Source organism: Apteryx mantelli, chromosome 6, assembly GCF_036417845.1.
Source record: "Apteryx mantelli isolate bAptMan1 chromosome 6, bAptMan1.hap1, whole genome shotgun sequence".
In the NCBI taxonomy this organism is placed as follows: Eukaryota; Metazoa; Chordata; class Aves; order Apterygiformes; family Apterygidae; genus Apteryx; species Apteryx mantelli.
The window spans coordinates 29,572,557-29,598,711 of NC_089983.1; the positions used below are offsets into that span (position 1 = coordinate 29,572,557).

The following is a 26,155-nucleotide window of genomic DNA, read 5'->3' on the forward strand; positions in this document are numbered from 1 at the left end:
CTTTTAAAGATGTAGAGATATGGTATTGTTACTTCATCTATTGTTTCCAAAAAAGATCAGTTAGTGAATGATTTAGGGATGGGACACTGGGGATAAAAGTCTCGTCTCTGACTTAGCTTTGATTTCAGTTTATGACAGCAATTAAAAAAAATACCTCATGTGAGTTCTTTTTCATAAGTGTGAACATTTAACGAAAAGTTATGAATTTATGAAATAAATAGTAGATGTAAATGTATTTATTTATTCATTATTTACTACCACCTATTTTTTCCACTTTCCTCCTTTTTAATTTCTTAGGAGATATTGAAGCAGCCCATAATAATCTATATCACTGTCTTGAAAGGAATCCTTCTTATGCAGATGCACACCTACTGATGGCTCAGGTGTATTTGGCTCAAAATAATACTAAACTATGTTCTCAATCCCTAGAACTTTGTTTGAGCTACAATTTTGAGGTAAGTTAGACAAAAAAAAAAAAAATTGTTCAATCATCCAAAGTTTCTTGTATGTTTTGGATACAGTGATTTTTTTTTTTTAGCAGAACCTTTTATGACTCTTTCACTACAAGTTCAGTATCTAAATGTTTATATGAGCATGGAATCTGAATATTTATCAAAGAAATGACTGTTAGGACAAAACTAATCTCTTCTGCAACATACAGAAATTCTCTTGGAATACGAGAGAAAGAAATAGTAGCTTTTTTTTCAAATCCTTACACAGATGTTAAGACTAAGTTATATAAACTGAATTTGTAGTTCCAGACAAAACTTGCAACAAAGTCTTACAACAGAGTCTTTAAAAGCTTACATAGAAGGACTTGAAGAATGACCCAGTGTTGTTTCTAAACTTCTTGCACAGATGTACAGTTACTGATGAAGATAAGCACAGATTCATGAGGGTGTGAGAAAGGGTCTGTTGCTTCTTCCTGGCAATTCATGCTGCTCTATGCACTTGAAGTGATAAGAGAAGCAGCCGTATGGCTATGCTGGTCTTCTATTAATGTCAGGTCTTTGTTCATCTTCTCTGTCCCTTGGGTAGCAAATCTGGTAAATCAAGCATTGTTGTGGAATAAATAACTTTCACTGTTTTGGAGTGGTTTTCTCTAGTTTCATTTCTTGTGGTCAATACATCGCAATATTGGGATTTTTTGATTTGTTGACATCAGTGGAATTTTTTATGATGAATTACGATGAATTAGGATCACTCTACTCTGCACTCTGTAGGACTAAGTTGTGCTAAATCTCTTGATAGAGAACAAGTACATGCTTAGCATGTACAAATACGCTTCTAGCTGAAGTGCAGAGCAAACTGATTTTTTTATTTCCTTATAAAAAGAGTCCCATATTAGTTTCTTGCTCCAAGTGATGTCAGAAAGCTGAAGGATAACTACCTAATCATGAGATACTGAGGAGCTTGCAACTTTGTACACAGTAATATTTCTGTTACTGAGTTTTGGTTTTCACATGAAAATTCTGTTTTAAGAAGGTGGAGAAATGGCAAGCAGGACTTAGGCCAAATAATGATCATGTACTTCCTATACTAATATTTTTATTAACAGCGTAATGAAGAATGTGCGCTGCAGTTTGAGACACACTCAAAATCCCTTAAAATTCAAGCTAGTTTCAAATAATGCTGTAGTGCATGTTTTTTCTATCCCTAAGTCTTGTGTCATGAAGTAGTCTGATTATTAAGCATTTAATTATTGATTTGCATACTCCTTGAAAATCGTAATGTTTTCATTAATAATTTATTGAAATTCAAGCTGGACATATTGGGAGAAAGAAGAAACTAAGGTCAATATTTAGGAAAATAGAATAAAATAAAATCTTTTGGGGGGTTGAATATTATACATAAAGTAAAATTTAAACTCTTCAGCTAATTATTTTTTAGGTGAGAGAACATCCTGTTTATCACTTAATTAAAGCCCAAACCCAAAAGAAGATGGGAGAACTATCAGAAGCTATTAAAACCTTACAGATGGCTAGGAATTTACCTGGAATGAGAAAACCTGTAGCTTCCTCGAAAGCCAAAGCAAAAAGAATCGAAATTGATGCCAGTGATCGTGTGTCTGTCTTTCTAGAGTTAGTAGAAGCTCATCGTTTGAATGGAGAACCGGTATGATATCAAACTTGAGTAATACGTATCTGAAAGCATTTCCCTTTTCCCATTAACAAAAGTGTCTGTCCTCATTAGTTTAAAATAAAAAACCATCTCTTCTTTTACCAAGAGGATTTGCTTGGGACAATGCCAAAGACATGTAATATCTGACTTGACATTTTATACCTTAAATTCTACCGAGGAAAAACCTGAAACAAAATGTTCAAGTCTGATTTTTTTCTTCCTTTTCAGAGTTACATTAACACTTTTCCTTTCAAGTATTATGTGTATTTTCATATGTTATATAGTATGTATTATTACTAGTCTACATCTATTTCAAGTATATCCTGTAGATTTCATTGTGTTTGCAGGTTTGAGTCTGCAAGTCCCTTTTTAAATTTTGGGAAGGAGTTACTGTCGATTTTTCTCTTGTTGGCATATAGATGCCTGTTTTGCTGTTAGAGTGCTATGAGAAATATTTTAGATAATGATCTTGCTTTAGTGTAGCAGCATTCTTACTCTCAGCTGTATTTTAATATGCAGTAGGACAGTATATACGTATGAGAATATACCATTATCTATAGAATCGTGTAGTTAGAAGGGATCTTCAGAGGTTATCTAGTCTCACCTTCTGCTCAAAGCAGGGTCAGTTAAAGCAGCCTTCTCTAGGCATTGTCCAGTTGAATTTTGAGTATCCATGGATATATGCAACAAAAATGTTTATCTACGTTTTTTCTAATAATTCATATTACATAACTTTCATTTACAAAATCAAGAGAAAGATAACATTTTTCTACCTTCTAGATGTATTGAGCAAAATAAATGGGGACACTGTGGTTTGGTTTCCTGGTTTTCTTTTGTTTGTATAATGCCCACAGTCATCTGTTTGCTTAGAGTGTCTTTATTTTCTGGCTGCTCAATGACAAGAAATACCTTAACTCTACTGGTTTTATTATTTGCAGCATGAAGCTGCTATAGTACTGCAAGATGCCATTAATGAATTTTCTGGAACTCCTGAGGAACTAAGAGTCATGATTGCGAATGCAGATCTGGCACTTGCTCAAGGAGATGTAGAACAAGCGTTAACTTTGCTCAGAAATATTACACCTGAACAGCCTTACTTTGTACAAGCTAAAGAAAAAATGGCAGACATCTATCTTCAGTGCAGAAAAGATAAGAAGTTATATGCTGGCTGCTATAGGTAAAAGTTTGTGTGTGGGGGGGGTATATATGTTGTTTTCCTAGATGTTAAATGCTAGCATTCCATTAGTTCCTATTTTATTTTTCTACCAAAATAAGTCAGAAATACTTTTTTAGGTAATTTAATGAATTAATTTAAATGCTGTAATATTCAAAACAGTAATTGGAGTTTGTTTTTGAAAGGTATATATTTTTATTTTGTCTTAAGAAAAAAAGTCTCTAGAGAATAAAATTGTTCTACTTACTGTATTGTTTAAGTCCTGGTACTGGCATGTTAAATAATGAGCAAGGTTCTGTCTTCTTTCCAGAGACCTGGTAGAAAAGCTGCCAAGTGCTCATACTTTTCTCCTTCTTGGTGATGCATACATGAATATTCAAGAGGTAAGTGCTTGCTAGAGATGAGTAGAATGACTGAGTTGTGGTCCAAAGTCATTGGCTGACTTTGGCAAGTTGAGACTATGTAACATACTCATATCAGTAAGTAATTAGCAAACAAAATGTGCTTAAGGATGTAAATTTTTTTTACTTGCTATAAACATAAGTTTTATATTCAAAGAAAAAGATACTGAAAATGCATTTCTTCTAATAACTGAACCAGTGGCAAGTTGAGTAGAGAATTTTATCTTGAAGAATACTTATTTAACCATAAGACTAATTATGAATCTAAAGTGAGAGCTAAATCTAATTCAGAAAGAGGTTGGAGATGTTTAGAGGAGTCATGAAGCTTAGAATATATCTAGTTAAATTAGTTCATATATGAAAAGTTGTATTTCAAGCTCAGTTAATCTTAAATTATTGAATTCCTTTTATATTTTTTTCAGTTAATTAAGAAAGTAGGGATGTCATTCAGTATTTGTAGAAGAGGCAGTGTAGTGAGGTAGACATAAGAATTTGAAAGATGTGCATTTGAGTTCAGATTTTGAAAGGATAGATTGGGTTGGGGCACACAACTAATTGTTTAGATGACTATTCTAGTTTTGGGAACCACAGGTGATTAACCATCATTTGGGTATTAATGTTTGTGTATGTTTTTCTCCTTAATAGAGAACAATAAGGCAAAAGGGAATTTGTGTGCTAGGTATCTCTACTGTAACAGCTGGAGGAGAGAAAAGGCTGAGCTTCCAATACAGTAAAAAATTTGCATGTGCTTTATGATATAATCTAGTGAAGTTGTAGAGGAATCATAGTGGAAAAAGAATCTAAGGTTAATTCAAAACTCATTTGTTTGCCAGACCCTCTGCATGTTTTAACGTGAAAATGTATATTAGAATGGGCTTTAGTTTTCTGCAATCTTGTAGTGATCATTCTTCTCTCAGAAGTATTGCAGCTTATGAACAGCTAGTACTGGAAATCATTCTTGGTGGAATCACCAGATTTTGCTTTCTTCACAAACTTGTTATCTTAATTTTTGAATTCTGTGTTTTTGTCCGTTACTTTTCAAGCCTGATGAAGCCATAGAAGTCTATGAGCAGGCCTTAAAGAGAAGTCCAAAAGATCCAGCTTTAGCAAGTAAAATTGGAAAAGCCCTAGTCAAAACACATAACTACTCAAAGGTATGTAATAAATATTGCATTAGACTAATCAAGTATTGTGTCCAATATTATCAACATGTGAGTTTTGCCTGCTTTTTGTTTCGTTTTATTTTCAGGTTGAGTAGAAAGAAGCATTTTACTTTACAGCACTTTTGATCCTGAAAGTCAGCTTGAAGGTTCCCTTTGAAATATCTCACCACAGTTAATTTCAAGGGACTATCTCCTTCCCTGTACTGTGTATTTTAGGACAGCCTAGGAAGGGAGCAAGGCTGTAATACTGAGGGAAGGATGTAATGTAGCCTTAGTGCTTACATATAAGAATTGAGAACTTGAGTTTTTCATGTCTTGGTTTTATCTCCCTGAGTACTCTAATACCATGTTTTTAAATAGGTCTCTATGTTGCCAAAAAGGCTTAACATTTTTTGTGCTCACGGTATTGTTTGCATGTGTGGTGTGAAAGAGGCTACGAGTTTTCTTTCTTTTTTGGAAGAAGCCAACATCTTCCCTAGCTGACATACTCTTCCATACAAGTGGCTTTGACATGGGCTAACAGACATATTCAGATTGCAGAGAAATAGGTGTCAAGTTCCTATCTTTCAATACCTGCATTTCTTTCCCTAGTTGCATATATTGAAATAAAAAACACAAAATGGGTACAGAAAGTGCATGAATTTCCTGCGCTCAGCCCCAAGCAGTGACTGAGGAGTTCTGTCACATTGAAATCCCACTACAGGTTTCTCTATTATCAAAATGAGCGTGAAATATTCAGTGTTTTATTCCAGGGAAGATACAAGTTGGATATTTTTCATGTATAACCTGGTTCTTGAACACGTACATTTCCTAGTCTTTCTGATACATAGCACAATCAACGGCACTATCACTGCTAATAGCTGTATGTTAACAGATACAATTCTGGTGAACAGACCTTTGCAGAATATCTTCTCGGGCAGTAGTAGCACTGCATTCAGGTATGAAAGCTGAGTCTATATTTTACCTTGTGCATGAGACAAGAAGTGAACTAAAGCATGGTGTGCGTTCTGACTTGAGTTTGAGAGTCTGCATTGCCAGGTGCAGGAATCATGTAGCAACATGCATTATCAGCAGCCTCCCACTGCCATCTGCCATTAGGGATAATGAGAGCTACATGTCAATAAACTTCTAAACAAGGTAAACAACTTGTAACAGACTTGCAACTGATATGTGTTTAGGCCTGCACTCAAAACTGTGGTTAAATAGTTTTCCATTGACCCAGTCATGTTACATCTCCTAGCCTTAATATTGGCTAGGAGAGTAGTAATAGAGGCTTTTAACTTAAACAGGAAATTTTGGGGGGGATATTTACAGGACCAAATGATGTTATCTGGGTAGCCTCAGCTGTTAGAGAGTATGTCCAGATTGCATTGTATGTTTAGGAGAGTTAGAATATTCATTTGCTTCTGTTTAGGTCAGTATTATAAGCAGCTCAGTACATCATTCCTGACTTGCTCACTGATACTTCAGACTTCTTGGGGAATAAACTAATAATATACAGTGGGGACATATATTATGCATGTTTGAGCATATTCTATTTTAAAGCAATAAAAGTTAATAAAATATTTGAAAGTCGCTCTGGAAATGTAATTTTTCAACATAATTCCAGTTCCAATTTTCCTTCAGCTAGTGAAGTCAGTGTTTTCAAATGTATACTTCCAGTAGCCAGGGGCTGTAGTTGCTACTTGCATCTTGAAAGTAGCATATTCATAGCTACTTGAGCAATCCAGAAGATATTGAAATACGTAAGACAAAAATTAGAAATGCCTGTAAACAAAAATATTTTTTTGCCTTTTTGATTTAAACCTACTGCAATGAAACCTAAAGCAACACCTGATTTCAAGACTATTTAAGTTGTTATTATGAACTTTTTTGAAATCTATGGTAATAAGCTATTGAGACAGAACACTGCTTCTTTTCTTGAGTAAATACTTTAGATATTTTTTCATAGACTGTCACTTTTTATATTTTAAAATATAAAGAGACTAGAGCGACCCCTTTCTGTTAGGTTATAACTGGTTCATTTTTTAACCTTTTCATGACTTCTCATCTTCATGTTTTGCAGGTAGACTTAGGTTTGGGAAGATACTTGTCCTTGGAATTCAAGTTCTGTTTTACTATTTACAATCTGACTGGACTTGTACAGTTTTATCAGCTAATGAAAATGTAGTTGAATCGGCAGTGATCCTGTCAAAATAGAATGTGATTCTGTGATTAGGTTTTGTTAATGCGTATTTACCGAAATGTAGGCTCTGGTTATTCTATTTGTCTTTAATTTGGCATTTCTAAATTTTTGAAAGCCTGAACTTGCAACTAAATGCCATTCTTCTAGTATAGTATTTATTTAAAAATAATTGATTACAATAGGAGTGAGGAAAGTAGATATGTCATTAAATACCTAAGTAGCAAGGTGGTTGTCTTTTTAAAACTCCTGGGTTTTTGTTTATTCCTTTTAGGCAATCAGTTACTATGAGGCTGCGTTGAGAAGTGGTCAACAGAATTTCCTTTGCTATGATTTGGCTGAGCTTTTAATGAAATTGAAGCAGTATGAAAAGGCAGAAAAAGTACTTCAGCAAGCTTTAGATCATGAGCCTGGTATGAATGTCATTAATTTACAACAAAACACTCGATTGCTGCTGTTCTTTGTTTGTATTTTCTGCATGACTGGAAGGAGTAAACAAGTTCAGTGTAAACATTTTATTTGAACTGTAAACTGCCTGGAGCTGTTAAGTGAAAAATAAGTAGAATACTCTAAACATGATTCTTATTTAAATGTGCTTTTGTCAGGACTTCTAAACTTTGGACATCTTTGATATATAATGTAGCCCAGTAGATACAATAGTAAAACTCCAATGGGGCAAGTTTCTTTCTCTTCCTTGGTGAGGGAAGTTCTGGTTCTGAATTGATCAAGAATAGATGAGTCATTGCTGCTGTTGGGAACAGTTGTTCAAGTGATAAATGCTGCTCAGTATCCTTCAGGGAAAAGAAGCTAAACTGGGTTCAGATACCTGTTAGGACCCCACTTTACATGTTAGGAATATGCACTTACAAGGCTAAAACTTCTGAATTTTTTTTCCTTATTTTTGTTAAAAGACCACTAAGAAGTATTAAGAGGTGTTTATTGTGAGAAATTGAGCCCTTTTTAATTAAGGGAGTCTTTCTGCAGTGGCTTAATTCTAATATTTAGTTATTGCGGATACTTGAATAGAGAAATAGAAATAGTGTTATAAAGTCTTGTTACCAATTCCTGTGGTAAGCTTTTCTTATGTCACTGTTTTATTAATCTTTCAGACTGCAGGGAAATGTTTGTTTTCGGTCTTGTTTTCTTTTTTATTCTCAGAAAAAAAAATCAAACCACTGTTCTAAAGTCTTACTCCTGTCTTAGCTGAGCCCTTTTGTAGCTTTGGCTAATCTAATAATCATATGCATATGATCTCCTAGTAAAGACAAACTAGCAATAAATACAGCTTGCCCCATGTACTTTAAAATCTTTTCTTCCATCTCAAAATGAAGCAAAAAGTACACAAATCAGTGTGTGTTTGTTTGTTTTTCTTGTGGAGCAGGTGCATGTGTCTGCCACTGACTGGGTTGTTCCATTGGGTGAAATACAGAACACTTAACTATCTTTTGTAGAACTTCAAAAATATATATGTCCTTTGGAAAACAAAAATGAAATACAGGAAATGTATTAGAGGGAATAATTTCACATGGTTGAGTACCTGGGCTAATCTTTGACTTAAAATATTCTCTGTCACAATGACAGCTCCTTAAAGACAGTTTGCTAAGAGAGTATAGCTCAATACCTTAATGTTTTTTAAAATACATAGGTTTTGGTGGTGTTTAAATAGGTAACTGCATTCAAGATATTACTTTGTCAATAGATTAAAATTAATACAAACTAGGGAATAACTCGTATTTTTCAAGGATTATTTTATGCATATGTATTTCAACCACTAATCAAAAGTAGCTTGCTGCTTTTTGAGTAAATACTAAATTATTTAGTTAAAATAACTGCTCTTGTTCATGTCTCTTGCTCGGACTCTAGCAAAAGGAAAGTAGTTTGAGGTCTGACTAGAAACTTCATAATATGATTTTATACGTTTTTTGGGGTACAGTTACACGCTCATCAAATTGGTTTGGACATTTTTCATTGCCTTAGGGGAGGTTTTATACAAGAAATATCAGGAGTAGCTTTACTTCTCTTGTCCATTTAAATCAAAAGCCTCTCTCATGTATTTCTGAGAATGCAAATAGACAGACTAATGTATACTTTTTTGTATGTTTTTTTTATGGATCTTCAACATCCTTCTGCCTCAAATCTCACTCTGTTCATAAGTTGTGTAGTGCTTGCTCCTTCCATTACCCATTAACTTGAAGCATAGAGTCAAATCACAATCCTAAACACTTAAAACCTGAGCTGCAAGCTTTTCATTTAAACTTTTGCCTGGAGCTTCATATTTCTTTGAATTTCCCAGGTTCATTTCTTGAAAGAATCATGTTTGTTTAATGTTATTCTTATAGTTAATGAATTGTCTTCTCTGATGGAAGATGGACGTTATCAGGCTCTTCTGGCAAAAATTTACAGCAAGATGGAGAAGAATGATGAAGCTATTGTTTCCTTACAACAGGTAAAGGAAGGAAAAAAAAAAACAAAAAAAACTTGTATTGTCTTCGCTTTCGTTCCAGGTTCTGACCATAATATTTTTGTGAATGAGGAAAGACTTGCACATGATGGTGATAAACCATCAGTGACTGAAATGACCACAGTGATTTCATACCAGTGACTGATATGAAATGTAAGGAACATAAGTGATTAGAAAAAAATGAAGCTTTTTGTGACGAGTATCATCTGAATTCCAGATCAGAATTCAAGGTACCACTGGAAGCCTGGATTCATAGTATAAGTTGGGTTTTTTGTTGTTTTTGTTTTTTTGTTTTTTTGTGGAGCATAGTTTAAACAACTATGAAGACGGTTAGCTTACATAGCTTTAGCTCAAAACTGAAGACTAGTCACAGAACAATCTGGGACAGCTTACAGTGGATGCCTGTTGCCTTGTTTTTTTTCCTTGGTTTTTGTTCTTGTGCTTTTTGTGTGTTTTCTTTATTCCTCCCTAAAGATAACATTAATAATAAGGTCTGTTAATCATAGAATTGAATATTATCACTCAGAATGAGGCTTGAAAGGAGCAAAACTGAAAGCTAGAGATAATTTTATCTATTCAAAAGATAATTTCTCAACACACAAATACTAAATATGTCAAGGATTTTTTTCTTCCCTAAATTGTTCATAGTAGGAAAGCTAAGTAAGATGTTGTGTCAATATATTTTGCTCTTCCATTACACCTTAATTCCGTTACACAAACAGTAAGCCTTGGTAACATCTTCTGACCATGAAGAAGAGTCAGTCACATAGATTGGTTAGAAAGATAATTTTACATAAAAAATAAAATTATGTATAAAATTGTTTTATTTCAAGATTGTTTCTCTCCTCTTTTTCTTTTGTCACTGTTTTTGTTACTGGCCTCACAACTGTTCTTCCTTGTATCCACTCTCTTTGAAGTCTTTTTCTGCTGCTTCACCATTACTGCCACATTCATTTCTACAAAAACACTTGTATTTTGGTTATTTCAGTAGGAGTAACTGCACAATCATGTTATTGCCTCTTTCATCGAACAACTTTCTTCCCTTGCTTTTCAGAGAGATATTAGAATTCCCCCCAGATTTTATGTTTGTTCATTCTTCTTCCCTGCCAGGCAAAAAGGCAGGGAAAAAGAAAAAGCAAATGGTATTAGAGCTTCCATCTTTTCAGCTTGTGAACTTTTAAATGAGTGAGCAGCTCCTCTCAGATTTGATTTCAAAGTTGAGATAGATAGTTAGGTTTCTCCTTTCTGCTCAAGAGGTCTTCTATCTGATGTATGCTAACTGGGTAGAATTCCAGTTGAAATCAAAGAGAACAGATCGGGTATAATCAGAATTGGGTGTAGCTATTCCCTTATCTTATTCTTATTTTTGTCTTATTGTCTTATTCTTTTGGGGCATCTGATACTAACAAAGAGCTCTACTTCCTTGCTTCTGCTGTAACCTTCTTAATCACTCTGTAAGGGAAGATCCTCAAAAAAACCCAACTTTTTTGCATTTTTGCTGAGTTTTCTGTGCTTAATAAAGGACTTTGGGCCCTTGAAGTTTTGTTTATCCACCTTATCAAAAGCTTAATTTTTTTAAAAAAAATTAGAGAAGGAAAAAGACATTAGGTACCACTTCTATTGAATAATTTTGATGTTATGAAGTAGATTTGAGAAAAAGCAAGTTATTAACAGGAACCACGGACATGATGAAGAAAGTTCTAAGCAAAACTATAGGATCTGTGTGCCAAAGCATTGCTTTTCTCTTTAATAACTAGGCTTTGTTCAATGATGTCCTAGGCCACCATTTTTGTTATTGCAACTCCATTAGTTATAAATTGGAGCATAACCATTTAAATTGGAGAAGACATTAGTTATAACTAATGCAAGACATAAAAAAGGAGGAAATATAGATCAATAAAAATGTGACATCTTAATTGAAATTAATGCATTTACCCTAAATATTACTAATATTAAACTAATCCATATAATCACAAGAGTGACTTCAGTTTTAATTAAGTCTCACTACTGCTGTTGCTACAGAGACAGAGTTTGAAGAACAGTCCTTTGACTCATTTACCTTTGGTACTGATATCTTTTCTCTAATAAAAGTTAAGGAAATCTATACACAGATTTACCTGAGGGTCTTTGTCCATACCACCCTTTTCATCCAGTATGCAAGGGATAAATTGGAACCCTCCCTGGCTTTTTGTTTTAATGCCCTGTTCTTACATATCACAAAATGTATGGTTACCTCAAAATTATGTTGTATGAAGTGTAGATTTTGGATGGGGAAGTATTGCATTGGTGTATAGTTGTAATAAGGAGTAGTTTAGAAAAAAGAATATTGGGATTCCGTCTCTTTGGAAGTGTTAAACACTAGGTTGCTTTTCAATGTGTTTTTAATGTGGGTTTTGGGGAGACGAGGCAATTTAACGTGGTTGTTGAAGGAGGGATTTGTGGGGGGTTTGTTTCGTTTTACTGGTTTTCTTTGTTTTGTGAAGCAGGGACACTTTTACCTGCCTTTTTATTATTTGGGGGTTATATCTGTAAAATGTACAGGAGAATTTGCATTTATAGGCTTGTAACATTCATTTCGTTAAAAATTTCTGATCAGTCATTCTTTGTTCTTTTCCCTCTACTAGGCTCGAGAATTACAAGCCAGAGTACTTAAACGGGCTCAAATAGAACAGCTGGATGCAGTTCCTGCACAGAAGCAGTTAGCAGCTGAAATTTGTGCTGAGATTGCAAAACTTTCTACAGCCCAGCGAAACTATGAAAAAGCAATTAAATTTTACAAAGAAGCTCTTGTTCACTGTGAAACCGATAACAAGGTCAGTCCTCCCACTGGCTATTTTACATTGCTTTTCATTCCATCATTATATCTAAAATATGTTTTTCCAATTACCACAGTGTAGAAGCATATATTAGTTATGTCTGCTTTACAATGTACATAAAGCTTTTAAAGTTTTTGTATTTGTTTCTACTTTGAAGTTTCTTCCTTTACTTGTTTATTTTGATAAAACAGTTTTATTTACTACCAATTCCTGTCTGTTTACACAAATCTCTGATTCAAGTGGTTGTCTGCATTCACTCAGAGTTGTCCATTAGACCATACAATATACCTGTCTTCGTGCACGGGTGGAGGACGTGTAAGGTAAAGTAGGGAAATAGCAGAGATTGTGCCAGTCCTGCTTGTTGCCGGTGGTCTGGAATGAAGTCCCAGAGTCCTCAGTCAGTTCAGATGGTTTGTTTCCCTCTTCTGTTTAACAGTTTTAGACTTCTAACTGTGCTTGGTAGTGTTCTGGTTTTAGTAACTTGCTATTGTTCAGCAGTGATTATTGTGCTGCTTCTCTCTCCCTGAACTGTCTTTTTCCCACAAATCTGCCTGTTGATAATTGCTGGTAAATTTGAGCTTATTTTTATCCCCTCTTCCTTCTTCCCCTTTAATAGTCCTGTGCTCTAGAAATAACAGAGGGAGAAGGGAAAGGCTGAGAAACTTACCATGACCTCTGTATCAGAACCAAAAATAAGTGTCAACTTCGGGGTTTCTTAGATTAAAAATGAATTTTTATCAAACTTCCATAATGTTCTAGCATAAGCGTATTATTGTATGTTTGGGTGTACATGAAGACTTCTTGTTTTGCTTCTTATTCTCCTCTTATTGGACAGCTGTCAGGTTCACCAGCTGCTAAATAATCAGCACGTCACCTGGTTTTAGTATTTAATGCCCATGCCTTGTGCTCCCAAGAATTTAGGTCCTTTCCAAAGCTACAGCTTCAGGATCTTTGAGACAGGCTTTCTTCAAGGCAACTTGCAAGAAGGATAAAAGAAAAAAAATTGGGAGAGGGAATAAAATATCCTTAAAATCTTCAAAGGAGGCAGATTTCCTCATTCCACCATTAAAGCCAGGAGACTGCCTATCCTAATGCAGGTACAGAAGTGGCTTCGATGGTATGCAGTCCTGGTAATTCAGTATCAAAGCATAGATCTTTCCTTCATACCACTACTGAAATACCAGCAAGGCATTTCCCTGCATTTCTTGCTAAAAGCTCACAGCTGAGATTCCCATTGTTATGATGTATGTTATGCACTGACATTGTACACTTGTTTTGTGCGCTTACGGGGGGTGGGGGGGGGTGGGGGGAGGTTGCTTGTGTGTGTGGTGGGTGTGATTTTTTTCGGTTTTTTTTTTTTTTTTTTTTGCTTTAATCCTTTCTCACTAGCAACATGAAATACAATGACATCTTGTTTGGGAAAACTTGTTCCCTGTTTAGAGTACTGAAAGCAAAAACTCTGTAACCGACAGCTAGAATAAATGAATCCCCTCTCTCTGCCTGTAGTTTCAGTAGACTTGAACTTGTTTTCTTCCCTTCATTTTTAAAACCATTGCTAGTACAAGGTCTGAATTGAGTGCTTATTACTGTGAAATTTAAATCTGAGCTGTTAATTACATGCCCATTTTTTTCATGCCTTCATAGGGATTGCTTTCCTTAATTATATGTGGAAGAATTGGCAATTTCTTTGTCTGATACCATCTATACCTTATTTCATCCTGGACTTGCGCCAAAGTAACCCAGAACAGAATTGACACGCATTAACCAAACTATTCAGCTAATTGAGGAGACTGCAACCCACATTAAGTTTTTTTTCACATAGTTAGACCTTGTATGTAATACCCTAGAGTCCTAGTTTCTCTTACCAAATAAGAGGTAATGCAGTTTCCAAATGCAGACTTGAATTGACACGAGTATCATTGTTTTGGGGGGGTGAGGGGGGAGCTGGACTGAAGATTTAGATTCCCCTTCCAGTCACTAGGATCCGGTGTAGATGTCCAGTTTTCTTGGCTTTCATCCCATGCTCCAGGTGGGAAGTGTCTCTTAACTAGAATACTGTTTTTATTTATTTATTTAAAATCTTCTGGTATGCACATAGGAACAGCAGCTTGAAGAAAGTTTACATGATGTTTCCATAATTAAAATTCTTGCATATGTGGTATCTCCATATGCATGCTGCTCCTTGCTCACTTGTGTTTGTTTTGGAATTACATAGCATATATTTGAATAAGTAAATAACACAGTAGTGAGCAAAACATGAACTTCACAGTGCGCAGTATTTTTTTGCCATACGTCCAGCCACGGTCATAATTCCTAAGGTTATGCATATGTCTACTTCCATGGTGGAATGTACACAAGAATAACACATTCCAGAGATCTCTGGGGCTATATTGGAAATAATGTTAGATTTCTTTGTTTCTTTTCTTGCATTTTCTGAAGGCAGTTCTGTGATTATGGTGAGAGATGCATGTGTGTACTGTTTAAAGAGAAGCTTGAAAGAATTGTTCAGGTGTGAAGGATATGTTCTCCTGTATGGCTTGTTTATTCTTTTCTTGCAGGTTTGCTTTGTTTTAACCTTTTTGCCCTTTTCCTGCAGGCAGTGAGTAAGGTTTTAATGTATTTATAGGAGAGCTAATAGAGAGGAAAAGGTTGGGGGAAATACTTGTTCTTCTGTAGCTGAATTTTGTATAACCTGAGACTTGTAATCGGTTGCCTTGACAAAATAGCAAGGCAGATGTTGTACTGATCTCTTTTAAAAAGATGTCCAATATTAGAGTTTATCTTGGTTAATATTAAATCCACTGAAATATGCTAATGTAAATGTATTCTGGACTTTCAGTACAAGGTTAACTAAATTTTTTTGTTCCTGATGATTATTTTGTATCCTTTGTGGTTGCTCAATTCCCTAGTCTGTAAAAGAATTATATTGGCTACCTTAATACTTGTGGGGAATAAATTAGTAGATAATACACAGAAAACAGTTCTTAAATATTATGCAAATAGCCTTTTTATGCTGAACAGGATGTTCAAAATACAATTTCCATCCAGAAGTGCCTTTCACAAGTGTAACCAGAGGGAGAATTGAGATGCAATTATAAATGTCTCCTTTTAAAAACAAAATCAACAAAAAGAAAAACTTTAAAATTAACCAGGAGTGATATTGCTTACCATTTTGCCTACTGCCAGTTTTACTTTGTAGGTGGTTTAACTCCCTTTTGCTTCAATGGCAACTTAATTAAATCTGTGGTAACTCTGGTGTTTACAAACTTTTGGGGGATTTTATTCAGAATGATGGGACTTCCATCTTAATGATGCATGCTTATGCAAATTGCAGTTTGTTAATATCTTTACTGCAGTTGCTTCTCAGGAATGGATCCACACACAGTCTTAATGGGCTTGAAAATGCAAATAAGAAAACTGCTGGAATTTGTTAATACTCTAATACTAATCAGTAAATTTTGATGAGATATTTGCTTCTGTCAATGAGTTTAAAACTGCTTGCATTTACATTTTTTTTCCAAGGGAACTGTTTTTACTGAAGATAAAGGTATTATCTTCAGGGCAATAGTAAGCATCTGTTTTCAATATACCTCCAAAATATCCCTTTGAAGCAGAAAATTTATCCATTTTACAGGTGAGGGAATGGAAATAAATGAAACTACTTGGCCAAGAACCCACAGTGAACAGCAGAGAAAGCTTTCTCTTTAGAAGAGAAGAAAATTGTACCTGAGGGTCTCAAATCTCAGGTTAACACTCTTAGAACTGAATGAGCTTTCTTGTATCTTTGAATTACATATGGTTAAATATTTAATCTACAGGCAATGTTGGAACTTGCACGTTTATACCTTGCACAAGATGATACTGATGCCTGTCAACACCAGTGTTCTTTGTTACTGAAGAATGACCAAGATAATGAAGCAGCTACAATGGTAATGTACCTTTGTACTAATTCTGTATCAGAAGTTTTTTGAGATATATATGCTGTCTAAAATGTGTTGAAACCATAAATATTACTCTTGAAAGTCTGCATTATCTGATTTCAAAAATGTAAAAAATCTATTGCAAGAAAATGTCCTGTTTATGCTTGATAATGATTCAGTACAAAGTTTCTAGCAGTTGTAACCTTCCTTTTACCTCAATGCAAAAAGTGTGCTAAAAATACCAGTAGAGGAAGAAAGAGTAGTTATAAGATTGACTAAAGCATGGCTTAATGTTTATACTTTTAACAGTAGACTAATGGTCAGGGAAAAAATTATTTTTCCATGCACAGTAATACTGAATCAAACATCTAAGAAAAACTTCAGTAGTAACTTCACAGTTCCAGAGGAACTGTACTTTAAGTGATTTTGAATCTTTATAGAATTATGGCTAATTGTATTCCTACCTAGCTGTTTTTAATCACAGCTACAGAATCTCTGTATGTGTTTTGTCTACTTTTTTTCCTTAAAAGACATCTCAATGGGCTAAAAATCCTTTTGCTTTTTATGTGCTAAAGCAAAAGCTGCTAAGACAGGAGCAACTTATTCTCTCACAGCAATCTAGGTAACATCTGAAACTTATCCTAGTATGGTACAGGGATAGGGTAATAGTACTTTAAATACATCTTATTAAATTTACTCTTAGCTACCTCTCAGTGGAAAGAAACTGAAACTACATCATTTGTTTTACCTGTACCTGCTCATTATTATTATGTGTGTCTATGCCTATAGTGTGCTTATTCTCCAGAGAGTGATTTTAAAAAAAAAAAAAAAAAAAAAAACCTCTGTTACTTATTGCACAATTCCTGGAACACTTTAAAGCTATAGTTTCAGCTGCCGGTTTTAAAGAACTAGAGTTCATTATAAAACACCATTTATAATGTTTTGTTTTGTTTTCTCTAAATGGGTCACTGCTGTAGATGATGGCTAATATCATGTTCAGGAAGCAAGATTATGAACAAGCTGTCTTTCATTTCCAGCAGCTCCTAGAACGCAAGCCAGGTGAATACTTAGTAATAATATCTTTAATTTTTTCTGATATGTAAGTCTAATGAGCGAGAAGCACACATTTTAAAAATGCTTTGCGTGATTAAAAAGAAATGCACTGTCTAAAATATAGAGGATATTTTAGACCACTGTGTATTTAAAAATATATTTTTTTAATATGTGTGTATAAAATTAAATTTTTTATATATGTAAAAAGGTTTCTACTGCAAGGGAAGATGTGAAAATTACATTGCCGTGAAGTAAATTACTGTACCTAGAAGAAATAATGTATATTGCTTACCTAAAGCCAAATATAGCTACAGGGTTATTTAATTGTAATTGTAAAGCACTTTCTCTTGTGCTTAAGATATCAAAGTGCATACACACAAACCTAGCATTTCCTTTCAAGATTAATGTAAGAAACTTGAATCTGACAGGATAAAGTTTCTTTGAGCTATTTGCAAATTATGAGAAAAGAAGCTATGAAAATGTAATAAAATAATACTGTAATGAACGCAAAGCTTTCTGTTGGACTTTATGTGAAGGAAGTTGTGAGTATACAGCAAATGTTTTTGGGTGTTTCTGAAAGTGGAGTACAATTAAACTTACCTTTTACTGCTTTTTTAGTAGTATTGCAAGTATCACTTGTTATATTCATTTTTTTTATCTGTGGTCATTATGTAATATGCCTTACAAAAATAATACAGGGTATAATATGTATCTGAAAAACGAGGTTCTTCATTTCTAAATCCATTCATACTGCAAATAACTGGAACTATAATGTCCTGATTATTGTATATTTAGATAATTACGCAACCCTTTCACGATTAATTGATCTGTTAAGAAGAGCTGGGAAGCTAGAAGAAGTCCCAAGATTTCTGTTAATGGCTGAGAAACATTCTTCCAGAACAAAGCTTGAACCAGGCTTTCAGTACTGCAAAGGACTATATCTTTGGTACTTGCAATTGTAATTAAGATAAGGTTTATCTGATTATGTAATACATATAAAGTAACTTTCTTGTTGTCTGTTATCATTCAGAGGTGCCACTTACATTGTGCTAAGTCCTATAGCACTATTTTGCTAACTGCTTTAGATGCTAGAATTTTAGGAGAGGTTTCCTCATCTCTTCTAAAATACTTTCCAATGAGCTCCTTTTGAAAGTGAAGCTATTCATTTCGTCTGTCTTGCATACATCTTCCATATTTGCTGTTTGTTAAAGGGGATATTCTTGTTGATTTAATAATGCAATAACATTACTTATTTTCAATTCTTAGAATTTCTCAGACTGTTTTTAGTTTGCAAAAACATGTTCATTGCAATAGTGTGCATGCTATTCGAAACTTGTATTTTCAGTGTGTGCAAGTATGTGATTTTTTTTTTTAAATGCTTGGGTTTCTTCTTGGGTTTTTTTTTGGGGAGGGGGATGGAGTTTTACTTGCTCAAGCTTAAATATTTTAATTTTCCATTTAGGTATACAGGTGAACCAAATGATGCGCTCCGACATTTTAATAAAGCTCGAAAGGACAGTGACTGGGGACAGAATGCTGTTTATAACATGATTGAAATTTGTTTGAACCCAGATAATGAAACTGTAGGGGGTGAAGTTTTTGAAAATTTGGATGCTGACATAGGGTAAGTGAATGAATTAAATACTGTTTGTGTTCTTCAGTCCCCCTGCTCCTCCCTTAATAAAGTGCTAGAAATTGAATTCATCTGATGCTTTGGATATTATACCTACTGTATTGTGAGAGACTATCCTGGACTATGAAAGAAATCTATCAAATTTCAAGTAGAAAATAAAGAGGATTTTATCTGGAATTCTAGTCACTTGTAGGATTAAAAGCCTGCCTTTGTAGATAGGTTGGAATTGCCTTTGTTACAGAAGAGAGTCAAAGTAGCATACCCATATAACAGATACGTGTTATACAAAATGGTATGCCTTTAGCATGGAGTCTGTAGTAACTCATAATTTGGTGTATAATAAACATGGTTTTTATAAACACTTTCTTTCTGATAATAGTAATTCAACAGAGAAGCAGGAGTCTGTGCAGTTGGCAGTGAGAACAGCAGAAAATCTCCTCAAAGAACTCAAGCCACAGACTGTTCAGGGTCACATTCAGTTGCGAATCATGGAAAATTACTGTCTCATGGCAACCAAACAGAAATCAAATGTTGAACGAGCACTGAACACTTTCACTGAAATTGTAGTGGCTGAGGTTAGTAATCTCATCCTCCTCACTGTCCTGCCTCTCACCTATTATGGTTATTTAACTAATGTCACAGTTTACGTTCAGAAATATTATGTGTCTTTATAATATTGATTCTAAGGTCTTTATTTTTCTCATTAAGAATGTTTTATTTCAAATTGATAAAAATGATTTGCTGAAAATCTTTTACAAGTTCTCCATTGAATAGCGAGCTTAAACTATATGCCAGCCTTGCCACAATTATTAAAATGTGAATTGGATTTTTGGCTTGGGTTGTTGGGTCTGTTGTCTTCTAATTCCTAGTCTTTGCCAACAGCATGTCTGATAACTTCATACAGTGCCTTCATTCTGTAAGCACAAACAACTTGGTAGAAGCTGCCTTCATGTATTTTATTGGCAATTTGACAGAATTTAGACTGCAGTGCAAAGTTATCCTTCTGCATAAAAGGTGGTGATGATGAGAGAAGGGATCTAGCTTTTCCTTTTTGGGGGACATTTTTTTTAATTTACTACATTAATCCTATTTGCAGCACTGCCCTGAAGAGGTGTGCAAGCTAACTTTCTGATGCCCAGTGAAAGTCTTATTTAGAAAACATTTTTTTTTCTTAAAGCAATAACAAAAAAACCCAAGCAACTATGCTTTTTATTGCAGAAGGATCATATACCAGCACTTTTGGGAATGGCCACAGCCTACATGATCTTAAAACAGACTCCACGAGCCAGAAATCAGTTAAAACGAATTTCAAAAATGAACTGGAATCCCATCGATGCAGAGGAGTTTGAAAAGAGTTGGCTTCTGCTTGCTGATATATATATTCAATCTGCAAAATATGATATGGCAGGTGATTTACTAAAGCGATGCCTTCGTCATAACAGGGTAAGTGACTACGTATTAAAAACATTCAGAAGAATTATAATGGAAGGTTGTTTAGTTTTCCCCTGAAATATGCTTACTAAAAATGTCTTTTTCCAACTGCCTAGTATTTAACTTATTAAGCAGAAGTAGACCAAAGCAAACTAGGAATCCAGCAATTTGCTCTGGAGGACAGAAAACAAATCTGTCTGTAAATGCTTCTTAGTCATTTTTATTCATACTTGGTTTTAGCTGTGGTGACACTACAGTCTGAAGGTGTTTATGGAATGTCAGAGATGCATTTCACCAAGTCTTGTAAAAGCTGTTGAAAATGTAGCCATATAAATTGTGGACACTTGTTCCATTTATTAAGGAAAGTTATCTTCCTGTCTTGAAATATGTTTTTAAACATTTAAGTTTATAAGCCTTGTTTTGCAAGCCTGCTGCTATGCAGGATTTTTTTTTTTTTAAATAAGGCCTGTATTAATTCTCTGCTGTGAAGCTATTATTTTGTAAATTGACTTGAGACAAGTCCTAATGTTTTACCTCAGGATTTCTGAGCAGACAAATTAAAAAATACTCTGCTTTGACTACAGGAACAGTTGTGGATCTTAGCTGTTTTACTTATTTCCCATTTTTGTGAAAAATTGATTGCATTTTTATTTCTAAATATACATTTCACTTTCATTCATATGTGATGCATGTAATGGTCTAAGTCCTCTGCAGATGCTATGCTACAGGTTCAGGATGCTATTTCTACTGTGCGGGTTTGGTTTAGATAAGAACCTTACACTATATATTTCTCTTTCCTAGTTAGTCAGGGTAGAGGGTAAGGTTTCTCCTTCTGTCACATTTCTGGAACCTCCACGAGAGGCTGACTTTTTCAGACATGTGTTCTTTTTATTTTTACACATAAAACTAAGAGGCAGCCACAACGAATCTTGGCATAATGGTATCATGTACTTCTGCTGAGATGCCTCTTAAAATAGGATGTGTTCAGTTTCATTTTTCAGAAAACTTTTGAATTTAGTTAAGAAAAAATTCTATGAGGACAGTTACTTGCTTGTCCAGATGACCAAGGGAAGCTGTAAAATCCTTATCATTGCAGGGTAGATAAACATGAGTCATCTTTCAAAAGAAGACATATCTCAAAATAGATGATCTGTTGGTCACGTCTATACCACAGATGACATCTTGCTGCAGAAGTATCCACGCAGCTCTACAAGCATAGTCTACATCAGACTACCTAATAATTTGTTTTCTTCTAAAAGGTTTGAGATGCCTGAAGTACTTACATAAACAAGCTCTGGATAATAAAGGGAGGATAGCAAGTTAGAAATCTGCACCTCCGTTTTTTTACCAGCACAGCACAGAAAATGCTGCTTTCTCTCCAGCTAGCATACAAAGCAGGAAGCCAGGCAGGAATCATACTGTACAATTAGATGGTGAATGTTTTAGAACATGTATTTTTTCTAATTCACTAGAAAGTATTTTCTATGTCATTTTCCAAGTTAGAGGATTTGATTAGATTGAGAGAACACATTATTTTTGATTATTTAGTTTTTAGGTTTGTTTTTAGCAATCAGAAATGAATGATGTGGATATGTATATTCAGTGTAAGTAGTAAATATGTTGAGTGAAGACTGTATAAAGCCTAATATAATGTAATATGGGTTTGTTTCCATTTAAAAGGCTTAGAATTAGTCCAGTTCATGAGCTGTATCTCAAACTAGTGAGAGCCCAATGAGCAGATGACTGATTTCTCTTCCTGGATTTTGAGGCCTTCCTTCCCCTCCCCCCGCAATTTATCACAAATGAGAGAGATTATAGGGAATACATTGTCCTGATCCTCCAGGCACTCTGTTTATCCCAATATGCTGTGATTTGGGTACTTTTCATCAGTAGACTTCGGAAGCCTAATTGGGAATGGCAAAGCTAAAGATGGAATGTAATTTATCTATCGGTATTTATCTTTGCTCTGCTGTATGATAAACTAGGTGCATATATTCATCACAGTTTCATTTTTGCCTTGAAAATATTTGGCCTACTGGCAACATCATGTAAACTTGCAAGCTTATAAGCTGTTCAAACTAAGACCTTAAAGTAATTTGCATTTTTGCTTATCTGATAATTTTTTCCTGTTTTATATACTTAATATAAGATTTCTGCATGATTTTTTTCTGAATATAGGACTGTTTAAAATATGGAATTAAATTGATTTTTATGTATGTGTAACATATGAAACCATTAGTTTTGACTGTAGTGCTTGATACTTTTTGGAATTTGCTTTTCAGTTGCTTGTAACTTGCCAGTTGCTTGTAACTTGCCAGTTGCTTGTAACTTGCCAGTTGCTTGTAACTTGCCAGTTGCTTGTAACTTGCCAGTTGCTTGTAACTTGCCAGTTGCTTGTAACTTGCCAGTTGCTTGTAACTTGCCAGTTGCTTGTAACTTGCCAGTTGCTTGTAACTTGCCAGTTGCTTGTAACTTGCCAGTTGCTTGTAACTTGCCAGTTGCTTGTAACTTGCCAGTTGCTTGTAACTTGCCAGTTGCTTGTAACTTGCCAGTTGCTTGTAACTTGCCAGTTGCTTGTAACTTGCCAGTTGCTTGTAACTTGCCAGTTGCTTGTAACTTGCCAGTTGCTTGTAACTTGCCAGTTGCTTGTAACTTGCCAGTTGCTTGTAACTTGCCAGTTGCTTGTAACTTGCCAGTTGCTTGTAACTTGCCAGTTGCTTGTAACTTGCCAGTTGCTTGTAACTTGCCAGTTGCTTGTAACTTGCCAGTTGCTTGTAACTTGCCAGTTGCTTGTAACTTGCCAGTTGCTTGTAACTTGCCAGTTGCTTGTAACTTGCCAGTTGCTTGTAACTTGCCAGTTGCTTGTAACTTGCCAGTTGCTTGTAACTTGCCAGTTGCTTGTAACTTGCCAGTTGCTTGTAACTTGCCAGTTGCTTGTAACTTGCCAGTTGCTTGTAACTTGCCAGTTGCTTGTAACTTGCCAGTTGCAATTAATCAAGATGAACTATTTAATAGTTGGTGTTCTCTTCAGGATATTTTTGTCTTTGTTTTGCTTTAAATGGAAAATTTTAATGCAAAACATCTTCCAAAAACAAGGCTAAGAAATTTTTTTTCATTTTTAAGAAATAGTGAAACAAACTATTTGTGGAAGATCTAATACTTTCAGACTGGACTTGAAATGTGGCTGCTATATAGGATTATTACTATTAAGAGAGGTATCTACTGGACTTCTGGAGGCTCTAAACATTTTTGGAAGATGAATTGTATCCTCTGAAGAGCTCTGTACTTAGAGTAATTTAGAAAGTCACTGTGCAGAATTCCATACAGCTGATTTGTATTGCTGGTATTTTAAATAATGAATGTCATGTCATAGAAGTTACACAAGTATTGTTTATGCTTTCTAGTTGTACAGATTTCAAGTGTTGAAGCATTAGGCTGTCAGTACTATATGAGCTTCTCTAAATAAAACTTTGAATATTTATATTTTGCAGTCATGTTGCAAGGCTTATGAATACATGGGATACATAATGGAAAAAGAACAAGCGTATAGGGATGCAGCAATAAATTATGAGATGGCCTGGAAATATGGAAGCCAGACAAATCCAACAATAGGTATGTTTATATGGCTACATTTATGATTTCTGGCAATACGGTAGAAATGAAACAGCCACCTTTTATTGGAAAGACTGCATTTAATTTGCCAAAGTAGTAGAGTATGTTTACTGGTTGTCTTCTCGTAAAAGCCTTAAATGTTTAAAGGTCCATTTAACAGTCACTTGGAGAGCCCTCCTGGCAAGAGAGCAATTTTATAATACTTAAGAAGTTTCCAGTTACTCTTTTAGCAGGCTTCCCCACGAGGTTTCTTTTGGAATCGTTTTATAGTTTACTGTCTTTGTAAACAACTTATATACTGATCATAAGTACAGTATGCATTTTGAATGTGTTTATAGGAATATAGGATGTACTATCACATACTAGAACTACTTATAGTACTTAAGCATCATATGGTGGCAGATCATTGATTTAACTATTTCATTTTGACAATCATACAAATATCTATATGGATATGGGTGTGTATACATGACTAAGGACTTTTAAAATAAATTATTTAAATATGTTTTATCTCTCGTTTAAAATTGCTCAACTGAAAGCTTGGGATACTATTAAAGTTCCACTTCAGATGGTTAATAAGTCTATCTTAACCCTTTAAAACCTGTACATAGGATAAAATCCCCTTCCTTACTCAGTTCCCATGGTCTATTTCTAGGTCCCAAGGATGGTGGTTTTTCCAACTTTTGTTCTCAGTTTTGGGATAAATTTTTGATAGCTTTTTGCTTAGAAAACTACATACATGTTACAAATTGCAAGTAGCGGGTTTTTTTTGTTTTGGGGTTTTTTTTGGTTTGGTTGGGGTTTTTTTGCACCCTTATTTTCTTTAGTGTTAGGGTGAGACAGCTTTCCATGTCATCTGAAACACCAGTGCTTTTTAACAAGATTATAATTGTTATGCATATGAATGATCATACCTGTTGTTTTTCTAGCTGCAGCTCCTTGATGCCGCAATGATTTGGTTTCATGATTATATCTGATATATTCTGCAGGATAAAGAAATAGGTGTTTTGTTAATGGAACTAAATGTTCTGTTGTTTAGCTCCTGCTTTTGTAATACAGTTAAAGATACAGTAATGGACAGGCATGGATGGATTGCCAAAACTAGATATGGCCCTGCATATTCTGAGTCACAAAATCAGGAGAGTGAAAGCAGAAATAAGACTAGAATGTCAAAACAGAAATAAAAAGGACTGCTAGAAATCTGACTTGGTTTATATGGAAAAATCTCCAGATTTTAAGATGCAGTAATTTTAATAGTAAATAGTCTTATAGGAGGACCTATGAGTGTCTTGGCCAAGATCTTACAGTTATTGTTCAAATAAATACATTAAATACAATTTTAGTAACAAAAAGGTGCTTTTAATAGCAAAAAGGTGTGGTAATTTCTTGAGTTTGTAGCAAACATATGTTAATTTTTTCTTGCTATTTTGAAACCCTCCTGAGGGTCAGAATTAAGCAAAAATACAAAATCTGATTGTCATTTGGTGTCTGCGTAAGAGTGCCTTAGCAAAGTGAAATGTATACTGATCTTGCATACAAAAAAATTAAAGGTCAAATTGAAGGCATTACATGCTCTGTTTTCTGTTTTTGTGTACAGCATTCTGAGACTTAGAATTGCCATGCATTAAAACTAAAATGGTTAAAGCGGCAAAAACTGGGACTGTCAAGTAAAACCGTATAAACTGGTCTCAGATCCCTCTTACTCATTTGCTAGAGAAGGATAGATTTGTAAATGAAAGGTTTGAAATTCCAAACTCCATTTTACCATCTTCTGGAAACTACGTATTTTTAACCTTTTTTTTCTCAGACCTGAACTCTGTCCACACTCGTATACTTCAACTATATCTATTACCCTGAAAATCAGCCTGACATGTTGCTATGGAACTTAGCATGTAATTTTTTTTTTTAAAATCTATGGTCTGCTGACAGTGAAACAAAGTAGCATTTTTAATTCCATAGTTTGTTGTTGATAACCTGCTATTTTTTCGTTTTTGTCCTTTAATAAAGGAATTACTGATTTTTGTTGTTGTTTTGTTTTGTTTTTGTTTCTAGAGGAACGGTGTATTGTAGATCACAGTGAGAAATTATGTGGGGTACTGCAGTAAATGAATGAGGACAACCTTTAGGTGTTCTCTGTAGTAACACATACTCATTGGAATAATGTTGCCTTTTGATTCAAACATAACTA

At 34.6% G+C, this 26,155-nt stretch overlaps 1 protein-coding gene across 1 annotated transcript in view; it reads left to right on the top strand.

Annotated features, from left to right (window-relative positions):
• The window catches only part of TTC21B (tetratricopeptide repeat domain 21B), a 43,694-nt gene that overhangs the window by 15,603 nt on the left and 1,936 nt on the right, over positions 1-26,155 (top strand). The window contains exons 13-27 of the mRNA XM_067299109.1: positions 298-455; positions 1,891-2,115; positions 3,060-3,298; positions 3,606-3,678; positions 4,740-4,850; positions 7,316-7,454; positions 9,381-9,487; positions 12,127-12,315; positions 16,137-16,247; positions 17,216-17,297; positions 18,087-18,237; positions 18,754-18,915; positions 19,304-19,499; positions 20,143-20,367; positions 23,847-23,967. Coding sequence (XP_067155210.1) covers positions 298-455; positions 1,891-2,115; positions 3,060-3,298; positions 3,606-3,678; positions 4,740-4,850; positions 7,316-7,454; positions 9,381-9,487; positions 12,127-12,315; positions 16,137-16,247; positions 17,216-17,297; positions 18,087-18,237; positions 18,754-18,915; positions 19,304-19,499; positions 20,143-20,367; positions 23,847-23,967 — 2,289 coding nt within the window. The remainder of the gene's footprint in view (positions 1-297; positions 456-1,890; positions 2,116-3,059; positions 3,299-3,605; positions 3,679-4,739; positions 4,851-7,315; positions 7,455-9,380; positions 9,488-12,126; positions 12,316-16,136; positions 16,248-17,215; positions 17,298-18,086; positions 18,238-18,753; positions 18,916-19,303; positions 19,500-20,142; positions 20,368-23,846; positions 23,968-26,155) is intronic.